The sequence below is a fragment of the Podarcis raffonei genome, chromosome 4, assembly GCF_027172205.1.
Source record: "Podarcis raffonei isolate rPodRaf1 chromosome 4, rPodRaf1.pri, whole genome shotgun sequence".
Lineage (NCBI taxonomy): Eukaryota > Metazoa > Chordata > Lepidosauria > Squamata > Lacertidae > Podarcis > Podarcis raffonei.
This window is the reverse complement of record NC_070605.1, coordinates 86,039,851-86,066,183: the sequence shown is the minus strand read 5'-3', so window position 1 is coordinate 86,066,183 and position 26,333 is coordinate 86,039,851. Positions and strand designations below refer to the sequence as shown.

Below are 26,333 nucleotides of genomic sequence, written 5' to 3'. Positions count from 1 at the left end.
GAGGGAAGTCTGTGGTGGGGGGAGTGGGAGGGGGAAATAATGTAATTGATTATTTGGATTGATAACTCCTTATATTGAAATGGTTTAATAAAAATATTTTCTTTAAAAAAACTGTGGACATTTCTTATCATCAGCTGTACAGGTGAAACACACAGATAGAAAAACAGATCTTGAAAATATATGCAAATATATAAGAGATCATTAAATCTGATACCATGGGATATCCGATTTCCACATTCTGCTGGGAAACTTGACTACAGTGCTACCTCAGGTTAAGTACTTAATTTGTTCCGGAGGTCTGTACTTAACCTGAAACTGTTCTTAACCTGAAGCACCACTTTAGCTAACGGGGCCTCCTGCTGCCACTGTGCCGCCGGGGCACGATTTCTGTTCTCATCCTGAAGCAAAGTTCTTAACCTGAGGTAATATTTCTGGGTTAGTGGAGTCTGTAACCTGCAGCGTATGTAACCCGAGGTACCACTGTATGCTAATATGATTTACAGCAGGGATCGACAACTAGAAACCTCAGGACCAAATCCCCAGTTGCCAATTGAGAGGAAGCAGGGTGTGCAGCCACTCACCACCTATGAGAGGCAGTGTGGTGTAATGATCCAAGTAGGCCTGGATTCAAATCCCCACTTAGCTACAAAACTCACCGGATGACCTTGAGCCAGGCATTGTTTCTGGGAGTTGCAGTCCAAAAGCATCAGGAGGGCAACACCTTGGCTGCCCCCGTTTTAACCTCACAAGAAGTCTATGAAGTAAGAGGAAATTGGGATTTGAAACTTCGTCTCCCTAATCCTAGTCAGAGGACCTTCTAATCACAACATCATCCTGGCTCTCAATTTTTTTATTATTTGCATAAGGATGTATAATCCTACAGCCAGAAGATTCTCTCTGTCTCTCGCTTTCCCATGTTTCAGATTTCCACGGAGGGGCATTGTGACATGTCTCAGCTAACAGGAAACTTTGGGCTGATGTTCTCCAGGCCTTTAGAGCTGACAAGCAGGAAAGGCTGCTGGTCTGGTGGAAGGAGGGGGTGGAGTTTAGCAGTGACTGATGGGAAAGACACAAGTAGGTTTTAAAAAAATAAATAAACCGGGGAGACTGTCTTCAGAATGCTCCATTATCAAAACCCTGTACACTGTAGACACCAGACAAGCAGTGGGCAGACAAACTATCTCAAGCAAGAAAGGGTTTTCTACAAGCAGTTGGAACTAAATCAAGGACTCTTCCGCTTGGACAATTTACAAGGTAAAGATCTTTTTCAAGTCGGTTTAGAATGAACACAAGCTTTTACTAGAAAACCAGAGCATGTCTCTTTTTAATTGATTCTTATTAAAAACGTGTGTTTTTTTAAGAAGTCCCTTTGATTTCAATGAAATCTCACTTGGAATTTATTTTGCCGAATGAAATAGGACTTGATTTGATTCTGCACAATGTGTTCCAAGTCAAGGTGAAGTAATTCAGGAACATCCCCGTAAACATGTTTTAAATAGTGCAGTCAATGGTCTTTAACAAATATTGTTGGCAGAGATTCCCCAGAAACTGTGCCCGTCGTGCATGGGTATAGCCAGCAGTCATTCAGGTAAATAAATAAAAATACTTAACTAAAAGTAGAAATTGTAGAAAGATTTTGAAAGGTGTTTCTGAGCATGGGGGGGGGGCAAAAGAAAGTAATTTTAAACAACTCTTGTTGAGACATTTCATTCTAATTCTGCTAGCCAGAGCCAGGCAGAGGGTGATGGCAGGTGGGTGTCCGGTCCACCACCAACATAAATCCTGGCTATGCCCATGACGTCGTGGTTCACCCTTGAGTTTAGAATCCCCCCCCCCCACTTTGATATTAAAATTGGAGCGATTAGTTCAATGGGAGTAGCAGAGACCCTCGCTTTTCCGCACCTCGCTGTTTTCTTTTGCACCTAACCTGGCTGTGCGCCCGGGAAAAGATCAAAGCGGAGCGTAAAGATATAGTAAAGAGCCTTGGCAGGGTTTTACCCCGCAAATCACGCTTGCTTGGCTCGGGGGCGTGTGTGTGTGTGTGTGTGTTTTCCTCTTCTCCCTTTCCCCACCCACTTCTCCCTGGGTTTCCCGACAGCGCACAGCGCTGCGCTCAGCAGACGGCCGGGCTGCTTCGCCGCCTGGTGCGCTCAGGGTGGGCGCACGTGTTTGGGGCTGCCTGGGATTGGCCGCGACGGGGATCCGGCGGGCGCTGCCACCTGGCGGGCTTGCTGATCCCGTATCCGGAGGTTTTCTCTCTCTGTCTCCCGTCCTTTTAGACCCAAGGCGGCGGCGTGCGCACCAGTCTCCTCCGGCAGCGGTCATGGGTAGGCGTAGCGCCTGGGAGCTGTGGCTCCTGGCGCTCTTCTTGCTCCGCTACGGCGCAGCGCTGGAGCCCAGCAGCGCCTCTCCGGCGCGCCTCGAGGGGGAGGCCGGGCGCAGCAGCCCCGCCGCTGGCGCTGGGAAGAGCAGCGTCGCCCCGATCGCCGCCGGAGAGCAGCTGGAGGAAGAGGACACCGGTAGCTCCAACCTCTCCAAGGCGCTGGCGCCCGGGAAGGGCGACCGAGGGTCGTACCCGCCGTGCGCCAGGAAGACGGACATCGCCGAGGCGTTCAAGTATGTCAACACGGTGGTGGCTTGCGCCGTCTTCGTGCTGGGCATCATCGGCAACTCCACGCTGCTGCGGATCATCTACAAGAACAAATGCATGAGGAACGGCCCCAACATCCTCATCGCCAGCCTGGCGCTGGGAGACCTGCTGCTCATCATCATCGACATCCCCATCAATTTGTACAAGGTAAGCGGCGACAGACAGCGAGGCGCGCGGTTGGTGGCGTGGGAGCAGCAAAGGGCAGACCTAAGCAGGGGGACTCTGGCGACGTCTTCTTGTTTCCTTTCTCTCTCCCCCCCCCCCGAAATTTTTATTAAAGTTTTAAGGAGACAATAGAATTATATCTAGAACCAGTGCTTCTTTCCCCCCCTAAAAAAATGTTTAGGGGTACTCTCATTTTGACTCAAGAAAACCACCATTTTATAGTTCAAATTGGGAAAAATAAATAGAGTACAGTGGTACCTCGGGTTAAGTACTTAATTCATTCCGGAGGTCTGTACTTAACCTGAAACTGTTCTTAACCTGAAGCTCCACTTTAGCTAATGGAGTCTCCTGCTGCTTCTGCGCCGCCGGACCCCGATTTCTGTTCTCATCCTGAAGCAAAGTTCTTAACCTGAAGCACTATTTCTGGGTTAGCGGAGTCTGTAACCTGAAGCATATGTAACCTGAAGCATATGTAACCCCCGAGGTACCACTGTAAATGGACAAAAGTACAAAGTTTCACAAAATGTTTATGGGTATGCGTACCCCTGCATCGCCCCAGAAAAAAGCACTGTCTAGGACAAATGAAGTCAGAAAAAGAAAGAAATAGAAAGAAGAGGAAAGTAAAGAAAAAAAATTGTTCCAGTAGCACCTTAGAGACCAACTATGTTTGTTATTGGTATGAGCTTTCGTGTGCATGTACACTTCTTTAGGGTGCTTCTGGAAAGGAAAGAAAAAAGAGAGGAAAAAGATGATAGATAGATCTATCTCCCTCTCCCTCTATTCTATTTATACTCTAATCTTCAATCCACATACAAAGAAGTGAGTCTGCCCTTCTGGGATGTTTTCCTCTTAGCCTCTAGCCTCACATCCTCAGAAAAGCCCACTCTTGCCTGTCTCCCACACAGGCTTCTCTCTTCTAACCATCACCCCTCTCTCTGTATGTAGCTTCATTTATGCAAAGGACATTAATAAGAGCACTACCAGAAATTAGCAATCATAAAAAAGTTGTTGATTCCTTTTGAGGATGCTGGGCTTTAATTTGAAATCGCTCTGTAATCTAAGTTTGAGGGACTCGGGTGGTAATAAAGGGGTGGCCTCTGAGCATGTGCAGAGTACATCACAGGCTTTGCTCATTAATGGTGGCCGACCCATGTGTGCTTGCCGTTGAAAGGGCAGAGCTTCTCGGGCGGAGAATTGCGGAGTTTACGCACAGGATCCTTGCATCCATTAAAACAGAGGAGCGGTTCAAGTAGAATTAACAGTACAGTCCTGTACATGCTTATTCTGAAGAAAGTTCCACTGTATTCACTGAGGCTTACATCCCAGAATTGCAGGCTAAGTCTTCTAAACAGTCTCGGTCGTAAAATGTTTAAGCTCTAAAAAGAAACTACATGGCTGCTAAGGGTTGCAAGTTGCTCAAAATTAAAATGAGTAAACAGCCATTTGTGGGGGTTTTTGAACAATTGTTTTGTCAAAATTTATCTTCTGTGCCATGGAAATAAATAAAAACAGTATTAATTTTTAAAAAACAAAAATGAGTAGAAAAAAAGTGTTTTTACAGTGAGAGGTGCTACTCAAGAGCACTCAAAAGGTTATACACTCTGCCCTGGAAACTCTTTTGTCTAATAACAGATATGTTGGGGTTGACAGCACTTAGTAGTGAGAGAAAGGAACTCTGCACATGGTCAGAGGCATTATCTACTTTAGCATCTCTTCAGGGCTCCTAGGTCTGAAACCTGGTTTCTGAGTCTTGGTAACAACTGCTTGTCTTAGGCTGCAATCCTGTGCACACTTTCTTTGGTGTAAGTCCCATTAAACTCAGTGGGGCTTACCTCTGAGTAAATGGGCGCTGCTATGAATTGTCATGAGAAATGGGGTGCGCTTCATGAGGTGTGCAGAAACATTAACTTTTTACGCCCCCTTTGACTTTGCTATGAGAAACTCAGCCGGGAGATAGATGAGTGTATAATTCTTTGTAATCACTGGGTCTTAAAGAGTGCTTAACTCTGGTTGGATTTCATTCACATTGTACTGTATTTCAACTATGCAAAACAGAACTGAGGAACTTTCTGCTGTGATATTGAATAACACGAATATTCATATTGAGGATTTATTACAGGGCAGAGGATATATTTAAGAGCCTTAAATTTTAAAAAGTAGACAAATTCATGAAAGACGGAAATATCACTGAATATTGTCTCAAAAACTCAAATTCCCCTGGAGTTTACATGGCAGTCCTAATCCCATTTATTCTAGAGTAAGCCCCATTGCATTCTGTTAAATTTACTTCTGAGTAGATATGGTTAGGATTACACTGTTAGAGATATACACAGCCTTATCTGATACCCCAGGCAATGAAGGTGATTTGCTGAGACTGGCCCTTGTTAATGCCAAGCATTTGAAGATATTTGAATATGAATAATTGGGCAGGGATCGGCTTCATTTTAGGGTCCCCAGCTGGGGTCTTGGGGAGAGGCAGCAAGCCTTGAGGCATGTGGCTTGGCTCACTCGCTGGAGTCAGTCATGGCCTCCGCAATTTTGACAAGTTTGACAAGGGAGAGAGCTACATTTAGACAATCCTGGTTTGTGGAAGTTGCATTTTATCAATCTTTTTATGAGATCCCATTGAGGTTCCGTTTGGCTGATGGTAGGATATATGACGCTGATGCACTGACCATTGGCCTGGCCCATCATTGCCCCATAGCATTGGGAATCAACTGAGCCACCATGATACTAATCACGTTCCTTGACCAACAACTCTTTGGCCATTTCCTTCCAAAGTCCGTCCCATTCTCAGCTGGTGTCATTGGACAGTTTGGTTGACTCACGTCTTGCTGGGATAGAACAGATCCTCAGTATGTGTGCAAAGGAAGTGTCGCTGACCACAGTGACCATCCCAGCCACAATTCAAAGCTTGCCAGTTTTGTTCCTGCTCCCAGCCCTTCCCACATTTGACAGAGGTTTAATGCACACCCAAAAAAGCCTTAATGGGGGCTTCCTGTACAACAGCATCCTATTTCCTAAACCAATCCTGAAACTATTTCAGTAGTTGCCCTTGTAGTTTCTTTTGCAGTTGTTGAATTCCCAGAAATAAAGTCCGTTTCGCTTGCTAGCTGATGCTTAGTGTTGTTTGTCAAATAAAAACAAACGCTCCCATTGTCACAGATATATGCAGATCTGTTTGACTCCGCATGTTGAATTTCCTGTACAAAAGCAGCAAAAGCTCAGAATTGCTTTGCTCACGAATTCCACCCCGCTTGGCTTCCCATCGCTGCAAAGCTCATTCAGAGCGCTCAGAAAAGCAGCGTCATCATTCGTTCATGCACTTTTCTAGGGCAGTGACTAAGGAGAGGGGACCTGCCACGTGGAGAGAGTGAGGAAGAACTTCTCATAGAACAGTGTTGTGGGGTTGAAAGGGACCTCGAGGATCATCTAGTCCAACCCACTGCTGGTGCAGGCCATCTGCTGCCATAGCATCCCTCTCAAGTAACCTAGGATCCCTTGACTTCTGGGGTGTCAGCAAAACTTCACACCGACTAGGTGTTCAGTGCAACATTTTTACAGTCGTACCCATTCTGGAAGTCTGTTCAACTTCCAGAACGTTCAGAAACCAAAGCATGGCTTCTGATTGGCTGTAGGAAGCTCCTGCAGCCAATCAGAAGCCGTGGAAGCCCCGTCGGACATTCGGCTTCCAAAAAATAGTTAGAAAACTGGAACACTAACTTCTAGGTTTCGATTGTTCAGGAGCCAAAATGTACGAGTACCAAAGCATTCGACAACTAAGGTATGACTGTATTATATTAGTACAGTAAGTAAGTGTGTAGTCAGACATTGGCAGAATTGGAAGAAAGTGCCACAAAATGCTTTTGGGTTTCTCCTGAATGATGTTTTAGAGGAGCAGAGATCAAATACAGATTACCATTTCTACCACGCTCCAACTTACCGGCAAACTCATTTTCTGCATTCTTGCAAAGTGGTGATAATTTTTAATATATTTCTGCACCGGATGTGGGAATTCCTTTTATTATTATTATTATTTAAGCCCAGGGGTTCCCTTATAGACAATTTCCCAAGGGCCACATATTCGTGTTGGGCAGGGAGAGACCGAGGCAGAAGTGGAACAAACATTACAAGGAGATTCCGACTAAACATCAGGAAGAACTTTCTGCTGGTGTAAGCTGCTAGTCAGTGGAACTTACCGTATTTTTCGTCCCATAGGATGCTCTGTCCCATAGGACGCACCTAGTTTTTTTGGGGGGGGAATAAAGGAATTTCCCCCCCTTTATTTCCCCCCCAAAACCAGGTCAGGGAAACCGAACCAGGTCGAGGAACAGCGGGATGGCGGCACTGTGCCTCCCTGCTGTCCCCCGAGCTTATGGGGCTGGCCGATGTCTGCCCGGCGTGCGGGGCGCTCTGCTTCAGGGTGCCCTGCGCGTGGGGCGGCAGGCTGCTATCCGCAGCGTGGGGAGCCCTGCGGGGAACTCCTGCAGGGCTCCCCACGCTGCGGATGTCTGCCCGGCGCGAGGGACGCTCTGCTTCAGGGTGCCGCTCGCGCCGGGCGGCAGGCTGCTATCCGCAGCCTAGACAGCCCTGCGGGAACTCCCGCAGGGTTGCCTAGGCTGCAGATGTGTTCCCGAAGCGCCAGGCGCTCTGCTTTCAGCGCACCCGGCGCCCCGGGAAGCAGGCTGCTATCCGCAGCCTAGACAGCCCTGTGGGAACTCCCGCAGGGCTGCCTAGGCTGCGGATGTCTTCCTGAAGCCTGGAGAGCGAGAGGAGTCGGTGCACACCGACCCCTCTCGCTCTCCAAGCTTCAGCGAAAGACTGCATTCGCCCCATAGGACGCACCCAGATTTCCCCTTCATTTTTGGAGGGGGAAAAGTGCATCCTATAGGGTGAAAAATACGGTACTTCCTTGGAAGGTGATGGACTCTCCTTCATTGGAGGGTTTTAAGCAGAGGTTGGATGGCCATCACTTAACTCAGGCAGAGCCGAGCCAATGAGAGACATGGCCTTGGAGAAGGAGCAGAGGCTGGGAAGAATCCCAGGCTGGATAGGGGGGGGGTGAGGTTTACATTCCCTCTTCTGTAGCATACAATAGGAATGGAGTACCAGTGACCCTTCAGGGGTTGTTAGACTACAACTCCCATCTTCCCTTCTATTGGCGAAAGCTAATGAGTCTGCTTCTTTTTGATGTTGCCCTCCAGTCTTCATTCACAGACCGATCCGCATCTGAGATTATCATGAGTGCTTTCAGCTGAGACCTCTGTATTAATTTAATCAGTTATCTTGGGGAGACTTGGAATAGAGTCACACACACCCCTTTCTTTTTACAGTGGTACCTCGGGTTACATACACTTCAGGCTACATACGCTTCAGGTTACATACTCCACTAACCCAGAAATAGTACCTTGGGTTAAGAATTTTGCTTCAGGATGAGAACAGAAATTGTGCTCCGGCAGCGCAGCAGCAGCAGGAGGCCCCATTAGCTAAAGTGGTGCTTCAGGTTAAGAACAGTTTCAGGTTAAGAACGGACCTCCGGAACGAATTAAGTACTTAACCCGAGGTTCCACTGTACTCATTATAATAACTTCTGGGCATCCCTATTTCAGAATATGGTAGAGTATTGCGGTGTGTGCAGACCGTTCCTGTTACCCTCCCTGACCAGTTCTGAACCTATTTGCTAAATTCAACCTTTTATTCATGATATACATCAAACCTCAGCAATATCTCTTTAAATGACCACTTCACAGCTTTGAAAGGTATACACACAAAATTAATTCAAACAGGATAGTTAGAAGCCTATGTTTTTCAAAGCACATCTATCAGGAATGGAAGTTTACTCCAGGCTGGATTTCTTATGGCTCCCTGTTAGGTTGGAAATCATGTGTTTGCAGCTACATAAAGTGTGAAGCTATGCTTGTTTGCAGTTATTATCCAGTGCTCTTAAATCTTTCTGTATCCCTTATCTGCATATCACTCCACACAAGCTTATCTTTTATCAGCCCCTTCTGTCTCCTTCTCCCACTTCTGTCTCCATGCTTTTTGCCCTTTGCCTTTTACCAGCTTCCCACTTCTCTGTGTCCATCAAAACTCTTCCTTTGTCTTCCCAAGTTCCGTATCTTCAGCACAGTATTTCTAACACTGCCTTAGACTCATCCTTTCTTCTGTTTCACTGCTGCCAAGCTTCTTCTCTATCCCATCCTCTCTAGGACTTGTCAAGTTTCAGTGGCTGGCTCCTTTTCCAGCTTGAAATAATTTTCTTTTTTTAAAAAAAAATAATTATTAGATTTTCCACAATAATAACATAAACCACAAAGCAGAATAACACACAAAAACAGAAAAAAGAAAAGAAAAATACATCAGTGAACGAGAGAAAAAGGAACAATAAACAGATAAACAATAACAACTAACTTAATTCTTTACAAATCCAACCTTTTAAACATCTTGGTTGACTTCCTCTAGTCCCTCCCTTCTGAGTTTCCTTGTAGTTGAAAGTAACAGCTTTCCAATATCTTTATTGAACTAGAACAATTTCCAATTATAGTCCATCTTATTCACATTTCTTAATATTCTAAATCCTGTTTATTTAATTATAACTTCGTTTAACCCTAGGCCTATTTGTTTCTTTCAAGTAATTTCTAATTTTTTATATTACAGTATTTATTCAAATAGTCCTTACATTTCCTCCAGTCCTCTTGAAACTCCTTTCTGGTCGCGGATTCTTCCAGTCAGATCAGCTAGCTCCAAAAAGTCCATCATCTTCATCTGCCAATCTTCCACTGTTGGTAATTCTTGTGTTTTCCAATTTTTAGCAAGTAATATTTGGGTCGCTGTTGTGGCATACAAAAATAATTTAACATCTTTCTTGGGCTTGAAATAATTTGCATCATGCCTCTCTAACGTTGATTTTAACATGACCAAACAGTTGCCATGCATTTCAGATTATAAGGCAGCTTTTCCTAGGAAGGTGCAGTTGTTCCCAGCCAATGTGACTGTGAATAATCAGATCTTTTTTTTCCTCCAGGACAAGTTCTATGAAACAATTCTAGGCTAACTGGTTTGATTGTTGCAGTAACCGAGAATGTTACTAAGGTTGTGTTATGTAATTAGTTATGTAATTTCTTCTTCTCTGGATTTGATTTGTTATCAACCATCTGTCTTCATGAGATGATGGACTTGTAAGCTCTTTGGATGGCTTGGAGTCATCTGGTTACATTTCTTGGGGCAGATGAAGGGTGCCAAACAGGATGAGCCAGACCCACTGCAAGGTGTCACATTTGTAGATTAAATGAGGTTTTGGCTGGCATCCAAATTAGATTTGGAAATGTGTCTAGATGCCTTTACATAGACTTGGGCAATGTGGCTGCAGCCTTCTGTACGATTGTTCCCATGTCACTCCCAGACATGTACAAAACATTACAGTGGTACCTTAATTCGTTCCGGAGGTCCGTTCTTAACCTCAAACTGTTCTTAACCTGAAGCACCACGTTAGCTAATGGGGCCTCCTGCTGCCGCTGCGCCGCCAGAGCATGATTTCTGTTCTCATCCTGAAGCAAAGTTCTTAACCCGAGGTACTATTTCTGGGTTAGCAGAGTCTGTAACCTGAAGCATCTGTAACCTGAAGCGTCTGTAACCTGAGGTACCACTGTATAGCCATGCACTCGAACTCCCTTGCATCTTTCTAAAGAGTGCACAAAATAGGCTTTCCGAAGGCTATCATGTAAGCATGCGACAAAGCTCAACCACATGGCTATAAGGTTTTTAGACATTACTGAAAGCCTAGCTACGTAGCCAGAATATTTTTTTACATTCCTGGGAGCAATATAAGAGAAACTGCAGGTCTGTTGAAAAGGGAGCCTTCTATCAAAATACTGAGTGACCTCTAGGATTATTGGCATTGACGATATCACCATATCTAGAGTAAATCCATCTTGCAGTTTGTATACATACCCAAATCACTGCAGCCATCTCTCTTTGGGAAAAAACCAAGGCACTTGGTAGGTCTGCACATTCCATACTGCTGATATTATCTTGCCAGGAAATGCCAAGATGATAAACTTTGAAGATCCATCCATTTTGCTCTTCCAGCCTGTAATGGTCAACTGGTTCTAGTTGCTGTTGCTGCCCACACCCTACTCTCTCTCCCCAACAATTTGACTCGGGTTTGAGAAATCCAGGTTGTTAGTACGCTTTGGGGAGTATCTGTGACAGTATCCACAAGCTGAGTCCTAAAAGTTGTGATTTCTGTTTTAAAATCATGGCAACGAAATAAATATGGACAAATCTCTAACTTGTTTAACTTGCTTGGCTCACTCAAACCATGAAATTTGAGTCTGGAGGATCTGCAAACCCCTCTGAGCTCCAGAGCATTCATGAATCATGTCTCTATCTTATCACCCAGGCAGATAAAGCCATAGTCCTCTTTCTGTGGACTGATTCAGTTCCTAGTTATGCTATGTGGGTGGGAAGATCATATCTTGTCTTCATATCAGACTATACAGTATTTGTCTTGCCGCTTCAGTTTTTCCTGCGCCCCACTGCATGAAACAAATTCTTGCTTTTGAATACCTCCATCGCCTCTTCTCATCAGATTAAATATGCATTCATCTACATTTTTTTCCTTTTAAATCCAGGCTGCAAGCTTTATTTGACTTAATCAGTGCATTAATCAACTAAAGTTTTAATGAAGTCATTCAGCAGCGAGGGCCAGTTTTAATAAGGGAGCTGAGCTTTAAAGCGCTTGTTGCATTTTTGAAATTTTGGTCCTGGCATGAGCCTGACATGAATTACGATGTGGAAATCAAAATATCAAAGGCAGCCTTTCCACCCAATGAGTGGTAGTCTTTGTTTAATAACTTTTAAGGTGTCTCACGTTTGCATCAACATCTCAAAAAGGCATTTCTATTGGCATTTTGGTTTCATGATTTTTTTTAACCTAATGGGTAGGTTATTAATCAATTTAATAATGCCAGTTGGTTGGCGGCCCTTACCTGTCTATCTAGCCATTCATTCATCCAACACTTTTGTATCCTGGGTGTTCAGAGTAACATGCATACATACATTTTATTTTCCTATTGATGAGGTTCAGTGTCTGAAGCACAGAGCATCGTCCTAATGGTTGTTGATAGCTATTACTTCCAGTTAATAAAATAGTCCTTTTTAATATTGCTTCCCTTGCTTAGGCCAGGCATATGTGATTGGAATGAACCAAACATAGGATTGGTTAATCATTGTTAAGGTACATTAAAAATCAGTGGAATAGGGCAGTACAGTGGTACCTCGGGTTAAGTACTTAATTCGTTCCGGAGGTCCCTTCTTAACCTGAAACGGTTCTTAACCTGAAGCACCACTTTAGCTAATGGGGCCTCCTGCTGCCGCCGCACCGCCAGAACACGATTTCTGTTCTCATCCTGAAGCAAAGTTCTTAACCCAAGGTACTATTTCTGGGTTAGCGGAGTCTGTAACCTGAAGCGTATGTAACCTGAGGTACCACTGTACATGTTTACTCAGTCAGATAAGGACCTCGTATGTATGGTGGAAAAAATAATGCATTAGGATTGCATCGACAACTTAACTTACTACAAAAGTGAAACTTTTAGATTTGATACATGTCTTTCAAAAAGGGTCAGTTCCCACTTTTTCACCACACGTATATCTCTGGCCAATTGAAGTTATACAAGCCAGACTTTATTCATTACTAGCTTAAGTTCTGTTGATTTCAATGTGATTAATTTTTCCTGGATTAGGCCCGATCCGTGCGTTCGATTTTTCATTTCAATTTTCCTGAGCATGTTCTAGCAGCTTTATTATTTGGTCTGGTTTCCAGGTGCCAGAGTTTAGCTTAGGCTGCAGTCTTATACCCGCTTACCTGACTATAGTAATAGTTCAGTATTCGCTTGTGCTGTAAGGACATATTTCCATTTGATTCTCTTAACATATGTTCTACTCTTAAGGTTCTAAATCGCTGGTGGGGGGTTGGAGATATAGCTGCATAGAGGCACAAACTGTGATCGATATAGAATTGTTAACCCTTAACTGTTTGTTCACTCTTCACAGCTCCATGCGGAAAACTGGCCATTTGGGGCTGCCGTGTGTAAACTGGTCCCCTTCATTCAAAAGACATCGTTGGGCATCACTGTGTTAAGTTTATGTGCTCTCAGTATTGATAGGTGAGAAATCAAGATCTTCATTCTATTTTTACCCAGTGTGCACATTTGGTATAGATAATCTTTTAAATAGTAAGGTAAAGGTAAAGGGACTCCTGACCATTAGGTCCAGTCGTGGCCGACTCTGGGGTTGCGGCGCTCATCTCGCTTTATTGGCCGAGGGAGCCGGCGTACAGCTTCTGGGTCATGTAGCCAGCATGACTAAGCTGCTTCTGGTGAACCAGAGCAGCATACGGAAACGCCGCTTACCTTCCCGCCGGAGTGGTACCTATTTATCGACTTGCACTTTGATGTGCTTTCGAACTGCTAGGTGGGCAGAAGCAGGGACCGAGCAACAGGAGCTCACCCCATCGCGGGGATTTGAACCACCAACCTTCTGATCGGCAAGTCCTAGGCTCTGCGGTTTAACCCACAGCGCCACCCACATCCCTTTTTAAATAGTAGATCCAGGAAAAAAATAATTCTGATGCATGTTAGAGAAGAGATACTTAAAGGAACAGATGGGTATGGGCAATTTTTTTTTTCTAGAGAAAAGTGTGCTGGAACGTACCTCCCTCAGAAGACCCACCACAGGATCTCTTCATGCTTGGAGGGGGTGGGGAGTGACTCCTCACCACCAAAGGCTTATTGAGGTTGGTCCGCTGAGGTGCAGAGAAGCTACCTCGCCTCGGCTGAGCAGCTTAACAAAATCACACCCACCCCACCATCACCTCTCTGGCTCCTATGAGCTGAAGTAGTGTAGGGGCTTGCTCAGCTGAGGCATGGCTTCCCTGCATGCCAGCTGTTAGCTGGGAGGCTGAAAAGCCTCACCAAAGCCCCGCTGCCCCTCTGGCTTGCAAGGAGAACCTCTCTGGAGCCCGTAGAGCAGTGGTTCCCAAACTTTTTTGGGCCATGCACCACCTAAACATCTCTAAAATCCTGATGCCCGTGACATATAATTCTTATTATTCCAAAAGTGAACTCCTATTCACGTGGAGGAAGCCTAAAAGGCCATTCACTGTTAATAACTCATTCTCAAATTTCCCCCCTTAAAAATCAAATTGCCCCCCTGTAGGGTGTGAGCCCCACGTCAGGAACCACAGCTGTTATGTACTGAGTTGAATAGGATCCAAAAGGCAGCAGTCTGATTGGTCCTAGAACAATAGGATTCAGAATGCAGCAGTCTGATTGGTCCTAGAACAATAGGCTCCAGAATGAAGCAGTCTGATTGGTCCTAGAACAATGCAGCAGTATGATTGGTCCGCAGGAGCTACCCAATCCAGCTCCAGGTGGAAGTGAATCCGCAACCTGATTGGCCTACAGGAGAATCCCAGAATTAGCCAATCACGTGTGGCCCATTGTATAAATAATGTATATAAAGCAGATATTTTGGGGGAACTTTCATTCCTCACTACTATGAGCTGAATAAAGAGCATGAAATCCACACTCGACTCCGAGTATATTTCAACAGCCATGGAGGCTATCCTCTTCCGACTCTAGAGAAGGTCTCCTCGTGAGCTATCTGCTGACCAGATTCAGATGGAGACAGGAGCTGCTGTTATTGCTCCCTTCCCAACATGTCATGCTTTCAGCTTCCGTGCTGCAGGCGTTTCTGCAGTGCTGTACTTGGGACAGAAATAGGGCCTAAATAGTCACCACTTATGCTTAAGTTCACATCAGCAGGACTGGGGGGGGGAGGGGAGACGGGCTTTTAGTCCCAGCATAGTGTATGATCTGATCTAATCAGCACCTCTTCCCTCCATTTAGGTATCGGGCAGTCGCTTCATGGAGCCGCATCAAGGGAATTGGAGTCCCAATGTGGACAGCGGTCGAAATCGTCCTGATCTGGGCCATGTCTCTTGTTTTAGCTGTCCCCGAGGCTTTAGGCTTTGATTTGATTACCCTCCCATACCACGGCCAGAAACTTAAAGTGTGTCTACTTAATCCCCGCCAGGAAACTACTTTCATGCAGGTACGGTGTTCTCTCATGAGCCAGCTGCTTCAGTGTTAAGAGATGTGTTTATTTAATAAAGTCGTACCCTGCCTGTCTCAGAAATACACATCTGAGGTGGGTACAAATGATGCACCTGTCTGTGTACTTGCAGACAAAGAGCAATGGTAAACACAAGACTCACAAAAAACATGTGTCTTGACTTAACAGGGTTGCATTCAACTAACCTGCGTTCAGACTAGGCCCATGGAAGTGAATGGGTCTTAGTCATGGACATTAATTTCAGCAGGCCTACTCTTGAGTAAAAGTTTGTTGATTACAATCCACTGTGTGTTTTAAGAGTTATTTTCCCCCTCAGTGGTCAGAAAGAGCTATATAACACTTAGGACTCAGCTAGATTGGTAAAGAAAAAGCGTTCTATATGTGTTGTATATGCAATATAACACTGTGACACCAGGTGGCGCTGTGGAGTCTCATCTTTCCCAACCGGATTTCCCTGTATTAATTTACAATGCGTTTAACCGAAACACTTCTTTGATGCGTCTAGATCCAGCCTTAGTCTGGTCCCCTTGATACGTGGACCCAGCTGGTATGAGCGTCAAGTGCTCGCTAACTAACCTTGACCTTTTTATTTTATTTTATTATTAAATTTACATACCGCCCTTCATCAAAAGGTCTCAGAGCAGTTCACAGAATAAAATACATGATAAAACACAGCAAATAATTAAAAACAAACAAGAACCAAACCTTCCTACAGACACATTTAAAAGGCTGTGGGATATTAATCAGCCAAAGGCCTGGGTGAAGAGCAGCATTTTTGCCTGGCACCTTAAAGTGAAGGCACCAGGTGAACCTCGCTGGGGAGAGCATTCCACAAATGCGGAACCACTACAGAAAAGGCCCTGTTCTTGTATTGCCACCCTCTGGATCTCACATGGAGGAGGCACACGAAGAAGGGCCTCAGAGGATGAACACAGAGTCCGGGATGGTTTATATGGGGTCCTTGAGGTATTGCAGTCCTGAGCCGTTAAAGGCTTTATAGGTCAAAACCAGCACTTTGAATTGGGCCCGGAAGCTGATTTGACAGCCAGTGCAGTCTCCTTTCTGATCATATTCGTCCCTTCTGGGGAAGAAAGAGCTCCTCCCCCCCCCCTCCATTGTTTATCTCTCACACAGCTAATCTCCCCTCGCAGTTGGCAAGAAAAGTAGGCGAGATTAGCCAAGGAAGGAAGGTTACTGGCTCCTCCTTCCTTGTGAGTATAGTTCAGCTGGGGCTCCCACGTCCCTCAGAGCAGAGAGGAAGGCATGGGGCAAGTGAGTGCATTGAGCCCCTTCATTTTTCCTCACCTGTGCGGCAAGGATGGAGAACTTGTGGTCCTCTGAGTGGTGATGGAGTAGTTCTCCCATGTCAGGTGGTGTACTGCTTTTCTCCTGGGCACCAGTTCTTCCAGCCAACCTGCCTGCTGTGGGAGTCCGAGGCGGCATCCGCCACAAGGGCATATTCTTATGAGACTCCAGTGGGCTGATTTCTTAATGAAGGTACTCTGAACATGCCAGTCTGTTAGGTTTGGCGTGTGATACTCTGTACATCGTGGACATGCATGTGTCCTTGACTGCCATTATAAAGCAAAGTTATTGTAAGTAACGGCAACTTAAATTGATGGAATATGTACAGCTTGCAGATTTAACATACAGAATAAGAAAACAAGAAGAGCATGCGTTTAAGGAAGATTGGGAAATGTTTATTGAATATATGGGGGGGGGAATTGTGTACACTTGAAGACGATGGCAGCATTAAGATAAATTCAACAGTGTAAATAAGTTCTGACGGGTGTAATAATGGAATATTGAATGGTTTAGTTTATGTAAAATATTCAGGGATTTACAGTATGCAGAATGAACCATGGAAAGAGAAGAAGGGAAGCCATTGATATTTTAAGGTTGTTTAAATGAATATTCTAAAATGTAAAACAGAAAAAAATAATTAAAAAATATAAAGCAAACTTATTTAATGGTTCTGGGTGTTTTTTTCATTCCCTCCTCCTCTTAGCTTTACAAGGATGCTAAAGACTGGTGGCTCTTCAGCTTTTATTTCTGCTTGCCCTTGGCAACCACGGGCCTTTTCTACACTTTGATGACCTGCGAGATGCTCAGGAAGAAGAGTGGGATGCAGATCGCTTTAAACGACCACTTAAAACAGGTAAAGATCATACAGATTCATATAACTGTAGAGTTAGAAGGGGCACCAAGGGGCATCTAGTCCAACCCCCCTGCGATGCAAGAATCCTGTCTACAGCCGTCGCTGGGTGGCCTCGAACCAGCAACCTTCTGGTTAACAGCCAGACACACTGGCCTATCTCCCTGACATTGTGTACATCCTATTTTGATGAAAATTTCTTTCCCAGGAAATTTTTCTCTAGATGCCGTCGCTGGGTGGCCTCGAACCAGCAACCTTCTGGTTAACAACCAGACACACTGGTCTATCTCCCTGACATTGTGTACATCCTATTTTGACGAAAATTTCTTTCCCAGGAAATTTTTCTCTAGATGCCGTCGCTGGGTGGCCTCGAACCAGCAACCTTCTGGTTAACAGCCAGACACACTGGCCTGTCTCCCTGACATTGTGTACATCCTATTTTGATGAAAATAACTTTCCCAGGAAAGTTTTCTCTCGATGCTTTTTGTAGCACTCAAGCAGGCTAAAGTGCGGTCTTCATCTGCCTCAATGAATGATAACAAACAGGTTGATAGGAGCAAACAGGCTTTGTTTCCAGGGTTTCGGTAAAGATGCAGATGGTGGACAGTGTGGGGAAATGGGACAGGAGAAGCTATGGCTTTGGCATCTTCACTGGAACTGGAACCACTAGATTGCACCCAGGGTATCCATAACCTTTGCTACATAGTGATAGCTTTTGCATCCTCTGCCTAGTCTTTCCAGTGGTTGCTCCTTAAAAGTGGAGGGTGGTATTCAACGAAATAATTCCATGTGTGTAATGGCTTTCAGTTGTGCAATAGGATTTCCCCGTCCCCCTGCACACACCCTGCACTATCCCCAAATCTTCTCTTGGGGGGCTGGAGAATCCCATAGGATAGATTTATGGGGGGTGTGGCAGGAGGAGAGGGGTGTGGGGAGTCCGGTTGCACAAGCAGTTGTTGTTCTGCTCCTGCCATTATTTAGATGAATGCCGCCTGGAATACACAGGAAACAAGGAAAAAAGACACAGTTTGAAGATGAAATACCACACCCTCTTGGGGTCAAGGAAGGCATAGAGAGGTCTCCCCCCAAACCAGAATACCAATAACCATAGTTAACACCTCTCACTTGATCCTGCATAGTCAATGCTACCAATCTCCCGGTGGCAAGGTTTTATCATTGTATATATTGTAAAGTGGGGACGCAGGTGGTGCTGTGGGTTAAACCACAGAGCCTAGGACTTGCTGATCAGAAGGTTGGCGGTTCGAATCCCCGCAACAGGGTGAGCGCCCATTGCTCGGTCCCTGCTCCTGCCAACCTAGCAGTTTGAAAGCACGTCAAAGTGCAAGTAGATAAATAGGTACCACTCTGGCGGGAAGGTAAACGGCGTTTCCGTGTGCTGCTCTGGTTCGTCAGAAGCGGCTTAGTCATGCTGGCCACATGACCCAGAAGCTGTATGCCGGCTCCCTCGGCCAGTAAAGCGAGATGAGCGCCACAACCCCAGAGTCGGCCACGACTGGACCTAACAGTCAGGTGTCCCTTTACCTTTTATATTGTAAAGTCATGTTCCTAGTCAGTAGAAAAATTGTTTTCTTCTGCACAGGAACACATGTTTGAGGTGTGGAGTTCACAGTTGTGGCACACCAACGAGCAAATTATACTTAATACCAGACAAGAAGTAGTAAAAAACAGGCAGCATGTTAAAACTTGGCCTAAAAGAATATACCAATTTATTACAAACCAGAGAGATGGATTACTTATATCGGGGGAGCCACAAGGGCAGAAAAAGGATCTGCAAGTGGGTTTCCCACCAAGGTTGATGAATACAAACATATGCGGTGTGTACAAGAAGGTTGGTTATGCGTGCATAGGTCTGGTGGAGGGTTCGAATCCTTGTCATCATCGTTATTTATTTATTAAATTTTTATACCGCCCTGTACCCACAGGTCTCAGGGCGGTTCACAGTCATGCTAATGGGTGCTCATGTGACTATGTGGTAGCCTCAGGCATAGAGGGCCTGACTAGGCCAGGTGTCCAATGTCCGTTTCGGGGGCCTCATCCTGCCCACCGGTTGGTTTAATCTGGCCCCTGTGGCAGTTTATTTCCTGGGGTAAAATCCTAAAAAAAACTCGACACAACTTCAGTCCTAATAAAAGCTCAACAACTTCAACCCTAAAAAAAGCTCAAAAACATAAAAATTTAATAATTGTTTTGACTCCGTGCTAGCATTCGAGTGATAAAGAGCTAAAAGGAGGTGGATAACAATTAAGGATTTATTATGTTTTCAGAATGTATTAGAAAAATTATATAGAAAGGTTTATTGTTTTGTGTACATTCAAATGTAAGATAAAATATATGCAAAGGGACTTGACAGGAAGTCAAAGTTGAAGAAAAGATTTTGGAAGATAAAAGGGGGAAAATATTTACTTTCATTATTATCATTTTGTGTGCGGGTGTGGGTGTGTGGGTGTCTGCATATATGTGTGTTGTTGTATGCAATGTTTGGGAGGAAATAAGACGGTAAATAACAAATAACAAACTAAATATCGATGTATGTATTTTTTATTTCTCAATTATATTTAGTGGTAGTATGGCTGTATTGTTTTTTGTAACATAAAATCATTCAATATAAAATTATTTTTAAAAAAAGCTCAAAAACAAGTTTGGGGTAAAATTATACAAAAAAAACTCACAAACTTCAATCCTAAAAAAAGGTTACCAACTTTGGTCGGCCCTCACGGCCCTTCACTTCATCAAATCTGGCCCTCTTTGAAAAAAGTTTGGGCACCTTTGGACTAGGCCAAATCAATATGGGCCTTGGATGGCTGAATTAGATTAGAGGTTTGGCATTTGCGTTTCCTGGGGCTCTCGCACTACCACACATAGAGTCGTGCCTTCTGCTTGATATACTCCACAGGCAAAATGCTGATTTCTAGAGCTGGCGAGGCTGAGCTCCTGAGATAATAGCATGCAACCAAGTAATGCCAGGCATGCGCCAGGGACTGGCAGGGCGCTGAGAAGCTGGCACCAAAGGAAGGGAGGTTGGAGTCTTTGACTCAGGAGAGGGGTCCAGTGATTTGTGGGGACCTGTATCAGCCAGGAGGCAAGAGTCAGAGGCAGGGAAGCTTCAGGAGGGGTCGGAGGAAGACGCAGGTCAGGTCAAGGCTAAATGCCACCACTGTCTCCTAGAACCAGGAGAGGATTGAAGAGGGAAGAGCAGAGGTGGCTTCCACACAGGTGCAGCCTCTGGCTGTGTGTTCGCAGCCCATCGGAAAGTACAGTCATACCTTGGATCCCGAACGCCTTGGTATTTGGACATTTTGGCTCCCGAACGCCACAAACCTGGAAGTGAGTGTTCTGGTTTGCGAACGTTCTTTGGAACCCAAACATCCGACAGGGCTTCTGATTGGCTGCAGGAGCTTCCTGCAGCCAATCAGAAGCCGCGCCTTGGTTTCCAAACGTTTTGGAAGTCGAACGGACTTCTGGAACGGATTCCGTTCGACTTCCAAGGTACAACTGTATATGAAATGGAGGGAGGGATGGCCATTGCTGCAACTACTTCATAGAGCGCACATGACACTATTTATTTATTTATTTTATTTTTATTTAGTGAATAGACTGGTGTGGGGCTATTTGGAGCCATAGAAACTACTTTAAGTGTCCGCTTTTGACTAATAATAATAATAATAATAATAATAATAATAATAATAAATAATTTTATTTATACCCCGCCCTCCCCAGCCAAGGCCGGGCTCAGGGCGGCTAACAACCAATAATAAAAACGAGTTGAATGAATACAACTTAAAAACAAGATTAAAATACAACATTAAAACAATTAAAATGCAGCCTCATCACAGGAGGAGAAAGGAAAAAGAAACGGGGAGGGAATCAAATGGACTCCAAGTGTTAACACTCTGCCGTGTGCATTTTTTTGGCTGGGGAGCATCCACAACAGCATGTCTCGTTTCATTGGTGCTATTTTGGTTATGTAGGTGAGACCTTGGAACTACAGAAAGTCTGTCTAAATCACAGCTTTCCAAACCGTGTGGCGCAACATGTTAGTGTGTCGGCTGCAGTGCGTAGGTGTGGCCTGCGAACGTTCCCCACGCTCCTCCCAGGGCTGGAAAGGGGTTTGTTTTAACCTCCGGTTTTCTAGTAAAGCTGAATTACTGTGCCGCAAAATGATGCATGTCTAAAAAGCGTGTCACCATCGTGAAAAGTTTCGGAAGTAGCAGTTGCTGTTCTTTGGCTGGTTTGTTTGTTGGAAGAATTCAAAGTAGATCAAAGAGCAATGGTCAAAAAAACCCAAAAGCAAAATGCGCAGACTTTTCTCTTGAAGTATCATGCAATATTTTGCCCAGTGCCCTTGTTTTTTTCATAGCCATAATCCAAAAGTGTGCCAGTGTGTGTAGGAGAAACATAATGCAGAGATTGGTCAGGGATCATGTTCCAATTGAAATGTTCAGCTTCATTAAGTATGACCCATTTTCCCATTTTCAATGGGTGTTTCTTTGCTTTCAGAGACGCGAAGTGGCCAGAACCGTGTTCTTCTTAGTGCTTGTCTTCGCTGTGTGTTGGCTTCCTCTCCACCTTGGTAGGATACTGAAGTTTGCTCTTTACGATGCGAGTGACCCAAACAGATGCGAACTTCTGAGGTAGGGCTCCTCTGATGAAATGCTTCCCAAGATAGCGCTGCCATTTTGATTTACTCCCCCAAAGGTGGCATTTATGCAGAGCCAATTTATACAGCAAGTGGCCCTCTGAGATCATTGTGAGGAGCGTATATGGCAGCCAGTGGGCATGCTGGGGTGCAAGTCTGTCTATTCTAGTGCCCAGTCTAATCACAAATGATTATGGCTGTTTGTAAAACCCCTATGTGGTTCCTATATATGTGTTAAAGGTAAAGGGACCCCTGACCATTAGGTCCAGTTGTGATCGACTCTGGGGTTGCGGCGCTCATCTCGCTTTATTGGCCGAGGGAGCCAGCGTACAGCTTCCGGGTCATGTGGCCAGCATGACTAAGCCACTTCTGGCGAACCAGAGCAGCGCACGGAAACGCCGTTTACCTTTCCGCCGGAGCGGTACATATTTATCTACTTGCACTTTGACGTGCTTTCGAACTGCTAGGTTGGCATTAGCAGGGACCAAGCAATGGGAGCTCACCCCGTCGCGGGGCTTCGAACCGCCAACCTTCTGATCGGCAAGTCCTAGGCTCTGTGGTTTAACCCACAGCGCTACCCGCACCCCTTTATATATGTGTTGCATCTGCACTATTCAGATTCGGCCATTATATAGGTGGCTCAAAAGTAGGTATACAGTTGAATCAATGAAATACTAATAATAATTAGTGATAATAATTTATTATTTATACCCCGCCCATCTGGCTGGGTTTCCCCAGCCACTCTGGGCGGCTTCCAGCAAAAGATTAAAAATACATTAAAACATCAGTCATTAAAAACTTCCCTAAACAGGGCTGCCTTCAGATGTCTTCTAAACGTCAGATAGTTGTTGATTTCCTTGACATCTGATGGGAGGGTGTTCCACAGGGCGGGCGCCACTACCGAGAAGGCCCTCTGCCTGGTTCCCTGCAACCTTGCTTCTCACAGGGAGGGAACCGCCAGAAGGCCCTCGGCGCTGGACCTCAGTGTCCGGGTTGAATGATGGGGGTGGAAATTTATCACAACACATTATATGGGTATGCATAGCTGACACGCAACAAAGTGGCAGTTAAACTTCAGCTGGAGAGAATAGTGCGGCAGTTGGGGGGGGGAATAGTCAGATAAAAGGATTATTTTTCTTTACTGATATTGTGAACGAGAACAGCGAACCTGAGTCAAGAACAAAGAAAGTGGATTCTAAAGCAGTATATCTAATTTTGGGCTGCCCTGTATGCTTGATCTTTAGCCTCTGAGAGCTTCCATGCTGCTTTTCACAATACGCAGAAAATTTCGCTGATGAAGTGAGACTGAGGTGTGCAGCACAGTCTAAGGTGGAGCCAGAGAGAAATTCCACAGGCCAAAAAGTGATGGCAAGGAAAGCAGTGTAGTCCCGACTGAAAGCATGGGAAGACAATATCCTCCTTTGCACTGTGTTTATTCACCACCAAATGAATTCATCCTTTTTTCCTGTCTTTCATCCTTCCTACCAGACTTCCTTCTTTGTGACCTACCTCCTATTTATTATCTTGATTTCCCCACCAAAACAACCCGAAGAAGTCCAGCAGTGCTACCTGAAATCTTCTCCTAATCTGACTACCTTAAATCAGTCGTGGGGAGGAACCAATGGTCCTCCAACTGTTGTCTCCTGCATGAAAGCCCTAGATTCCCAGCGAGACACACCCAACCTGTAGAACTACTTGCTCACTCTTATGGGAAACTCCCATTGCACACTGGAGCAAAATAGCTAGTTTCTTCTGGAAAGACTAGAGCAGTTTCCCCCCTGCTTTCAGAAGATAGTGTGATTAGCAGCCTGCTTTCACAAATGGGAAATTCCTTATTTTGAAGTCTTTCAAAATAACTACAGGGGAAAATGTTCTAGGATCACCCACCTAGTTTCATGGGTGAGTGAGGAATTGAACCTATTTCTCCCTGTTCCTAGTCCAGCACTATTTACCTCTATATCACACGGGCTCCCTAGTTGCAGTAGACTGCCTAACACGTCCTGGTGCTTAACTATCTTTAAATAAAGAATTTCAACTATTTTTCATCTTTTTCCCCCATGCAGCTTTTTGCTCATATGGAACTACATTGCTATGAACATGGCATCCCTGAATTCCTGCATTAATCCAATTGCTCTCTATTGGGTGAGCAAAAGATTCAAAAACTGCTTTAAGGTAAGAAGTCTTTGTTGAAATGTGCTTTTATAGAAACCCTCAGGTTAAGGGAAAAATCCAAACCCAAGACCCGCTGGGATGAGACCTTGAGGTGTGCCTGGGATAATGAACTGGACAGGTTTTGTTTCTGCTTAAAGGCGCTGGCAAACGAAATTATCAAGGTGTATAGTGCAAATTCACTATATAAAAGTGTTCCTTCTTTGCACAGTTTCCACATGAATCAGCTGCTCTCTAGGGGCATCCCTAAGGACTACAACTGTGATTGTCCCATTGATTCCTTAGCACTGTCAACTTACAGCCTAGGAGGAGGGGACTCCTAACTCAATAGGGAGCACACATTTTCAAAACATGGGATAAGAAAATTCAGGGAGAAAGAAGAGCCACAGAAGCAATTGGCTCTAGTTCTCCAGCAAGTCCACCTCCTACTTTGAGGACCAGTGAGGTAGACCATGGACTGGAGAGACCATGGACTGAAGTGGTGTAGTGGTTAAGGGTGTTGGATGAGAACCTGTGAGATCTGAGTTCAGGTTCTCACAGCTTGGCCTCGGTCCGGTATATCTGAAGGAGCGTCTCCACCTCCATCGTTCTACCCGGACACTGAGGTCCACCTCTGAGGGACTTCAGGTGGTTCCCTCGCTGCGAGAAGCCAAGTTACAGGGAACCAGGCAGAGGGCCTTCTCGGTAGGGGCACCCGCCCTGTGGAACGCCCTCCCACCAGCTGTCAACGAGAAAAAACAACTACCAGACTTTTAGAAGACATCTGAAGGCAGCCTTGTTTTGGGAAGCTTTTAATGTTTGATGCATTACAGTATTTTAATATTTTGTTGGAAGCCGCCCAGAGTGGCTGGGGAAGCCCAGCCAGATGGGCGGGGTATAAATAATAAATTATTATTATTATTGGTGACCTTTGGCCCTGAGCCTAACTCTCCCTCACTGGGTGGATGCAATAAAATGGAGGAGGGGAGAACCATGCAACTTGGAGAAAAGTTAGGATAGAAATGTAAACATACCGTATTTTTTGCTCTATAAGACTCACTTTTTCCCTCCTAAAAAGTAAGGGGAAATGTGTGTGCATCTTATGGAGTGAATGCAGGCTGCGCAGCTATCCCAGAAGCCAGAACAGCAAGGGGGATTGCTGCTTTCACTGCACAGTGATCCCTCTTGCTGTTCTAGCTTCTGAGATTCAGAATATTTTTTTTTCTTGTTTTCCTCCTCGAAAAACTAGGTGCGTCTTGTGGTCTGGTGCATCTTATAGAGCGAAAAATACGGTAAATAAATTGCAACCCCAAAAAATAGTTCTGAGGTTTTGGTCAGAAATAGGTAGTAGGCATTCTCTATGTTGAAGTGTTGCACCCAGCCTTCTAATAAGGGATTCTGCTCTCTTTCAAGTCATGTCTCTGTTGCTGGTGCCATTCGAAAGATATGCTGTCCCTGGATGAGAAGCAGTCCTGCTTAAAGTTCAGAGCCAATGATCATGGGTATGACAATTTCCGCTCCAGCAACAAGTACAGCTCGTCTTAAGAAAGGGAAATGTACCCTCAGCTCCTGCGACAAAAGACTGTTAACGTTAAAAACAGCAGATTTCCGGGGAGAAACGAGTTTGGAGTTTGCTCGGGAAACCAAATTGCAAAACTTTGCTTACAGTCTGTACCAGTTGTGATTACGCACGGCGCCCGTAGCTATTTGAACACATGAAAATCACCAGGAGATGCAAAAAAAAAGAAAACCCCTTGTTGAAAGCACTTAAACTCTTTGGAATGAGCACTTCCAGATCATCTTCAAATCCTGTGAACGAAACAACTCTGTATTCATTGAACTAGCCCTGGGAGCCTGAGTAATAATTCTTTGTATATAGTATACCATGGCTATTGTTTGGGACAAAGCCAGCTTTGTCTATAAATTACTGTAATCTTTCTTTCTTTCTTTCTTTCTTTCTTTCTTTCTTTCTTTCTTTCTTTCTTTGGTGGGAGAGATTAAAAGATACAGGCATGTCCAAAACATAATCCCTTATCAAATGTGCAAATTGATGCATTAAGCATGTCGCATCGTGTCGTGGAGTAAAAACCAAACCAAACACCACTGCAGCTTTAAAAATATATCAATATTTTACCCACATAGCCAGAAACAAAATTAAAAGAGCATAATCAGGCTCAAAACAATCTGCTGTTAAGTAAGAAAAATGCAAGCAGGGAGGAGGAGCAGCAGGGAAAAGCAACGCAACTGAATTTTTTTAAACACCAGCAGAGTCCTGAAGCCATGAGCATGTCAGCAGGAACTCCGCTGCATTCCACTGGTGGAAATGGCAAGTAAAACCAATTTCTCACCAGAGGATCCGATCAGGCCTGCACAGCCTCATGATCTACAAAGCTGCATTCATCCCACCAGGCAGGCAGCAA

At 44.8% G+C, this 26,333-nt stretch overlaps 1 protein-coding gene across 1 annotated transcript; it reads left to right on the top strand.

The window, feature by feature from the left end:
- The first annotated feature begins 1,100 nt into the window (after positions 1-1,100).
- Positions 1,101-25,940, top strand: EDNRB (endothelin receptor type B). The gene is made up of 8 exons (XM_053384540.1): positions 1,101-1,254; positions 2,280-2,797; positions 12,872-12,984; positions 14,728-14,932; positions 16,962-17,111; positions 21,627-21,760; positions 23,829-23,937; positions 25,327-25,940. The coding sequence occupies exons 1-8, from the start codon at positions 1,119-1,121 to the stop codon at positions 25,456-25,458; spliced, it is 1,497 nt and encodes a 498-aa protein (XP_053240515.1). The 5' UTR covers positions 1,101-1,118; the 3' UTR covers positions 25,459-25,940.
- The last annotated feature ends 393 nt before the right edge of the window (positions 25,941-26,333 follow it).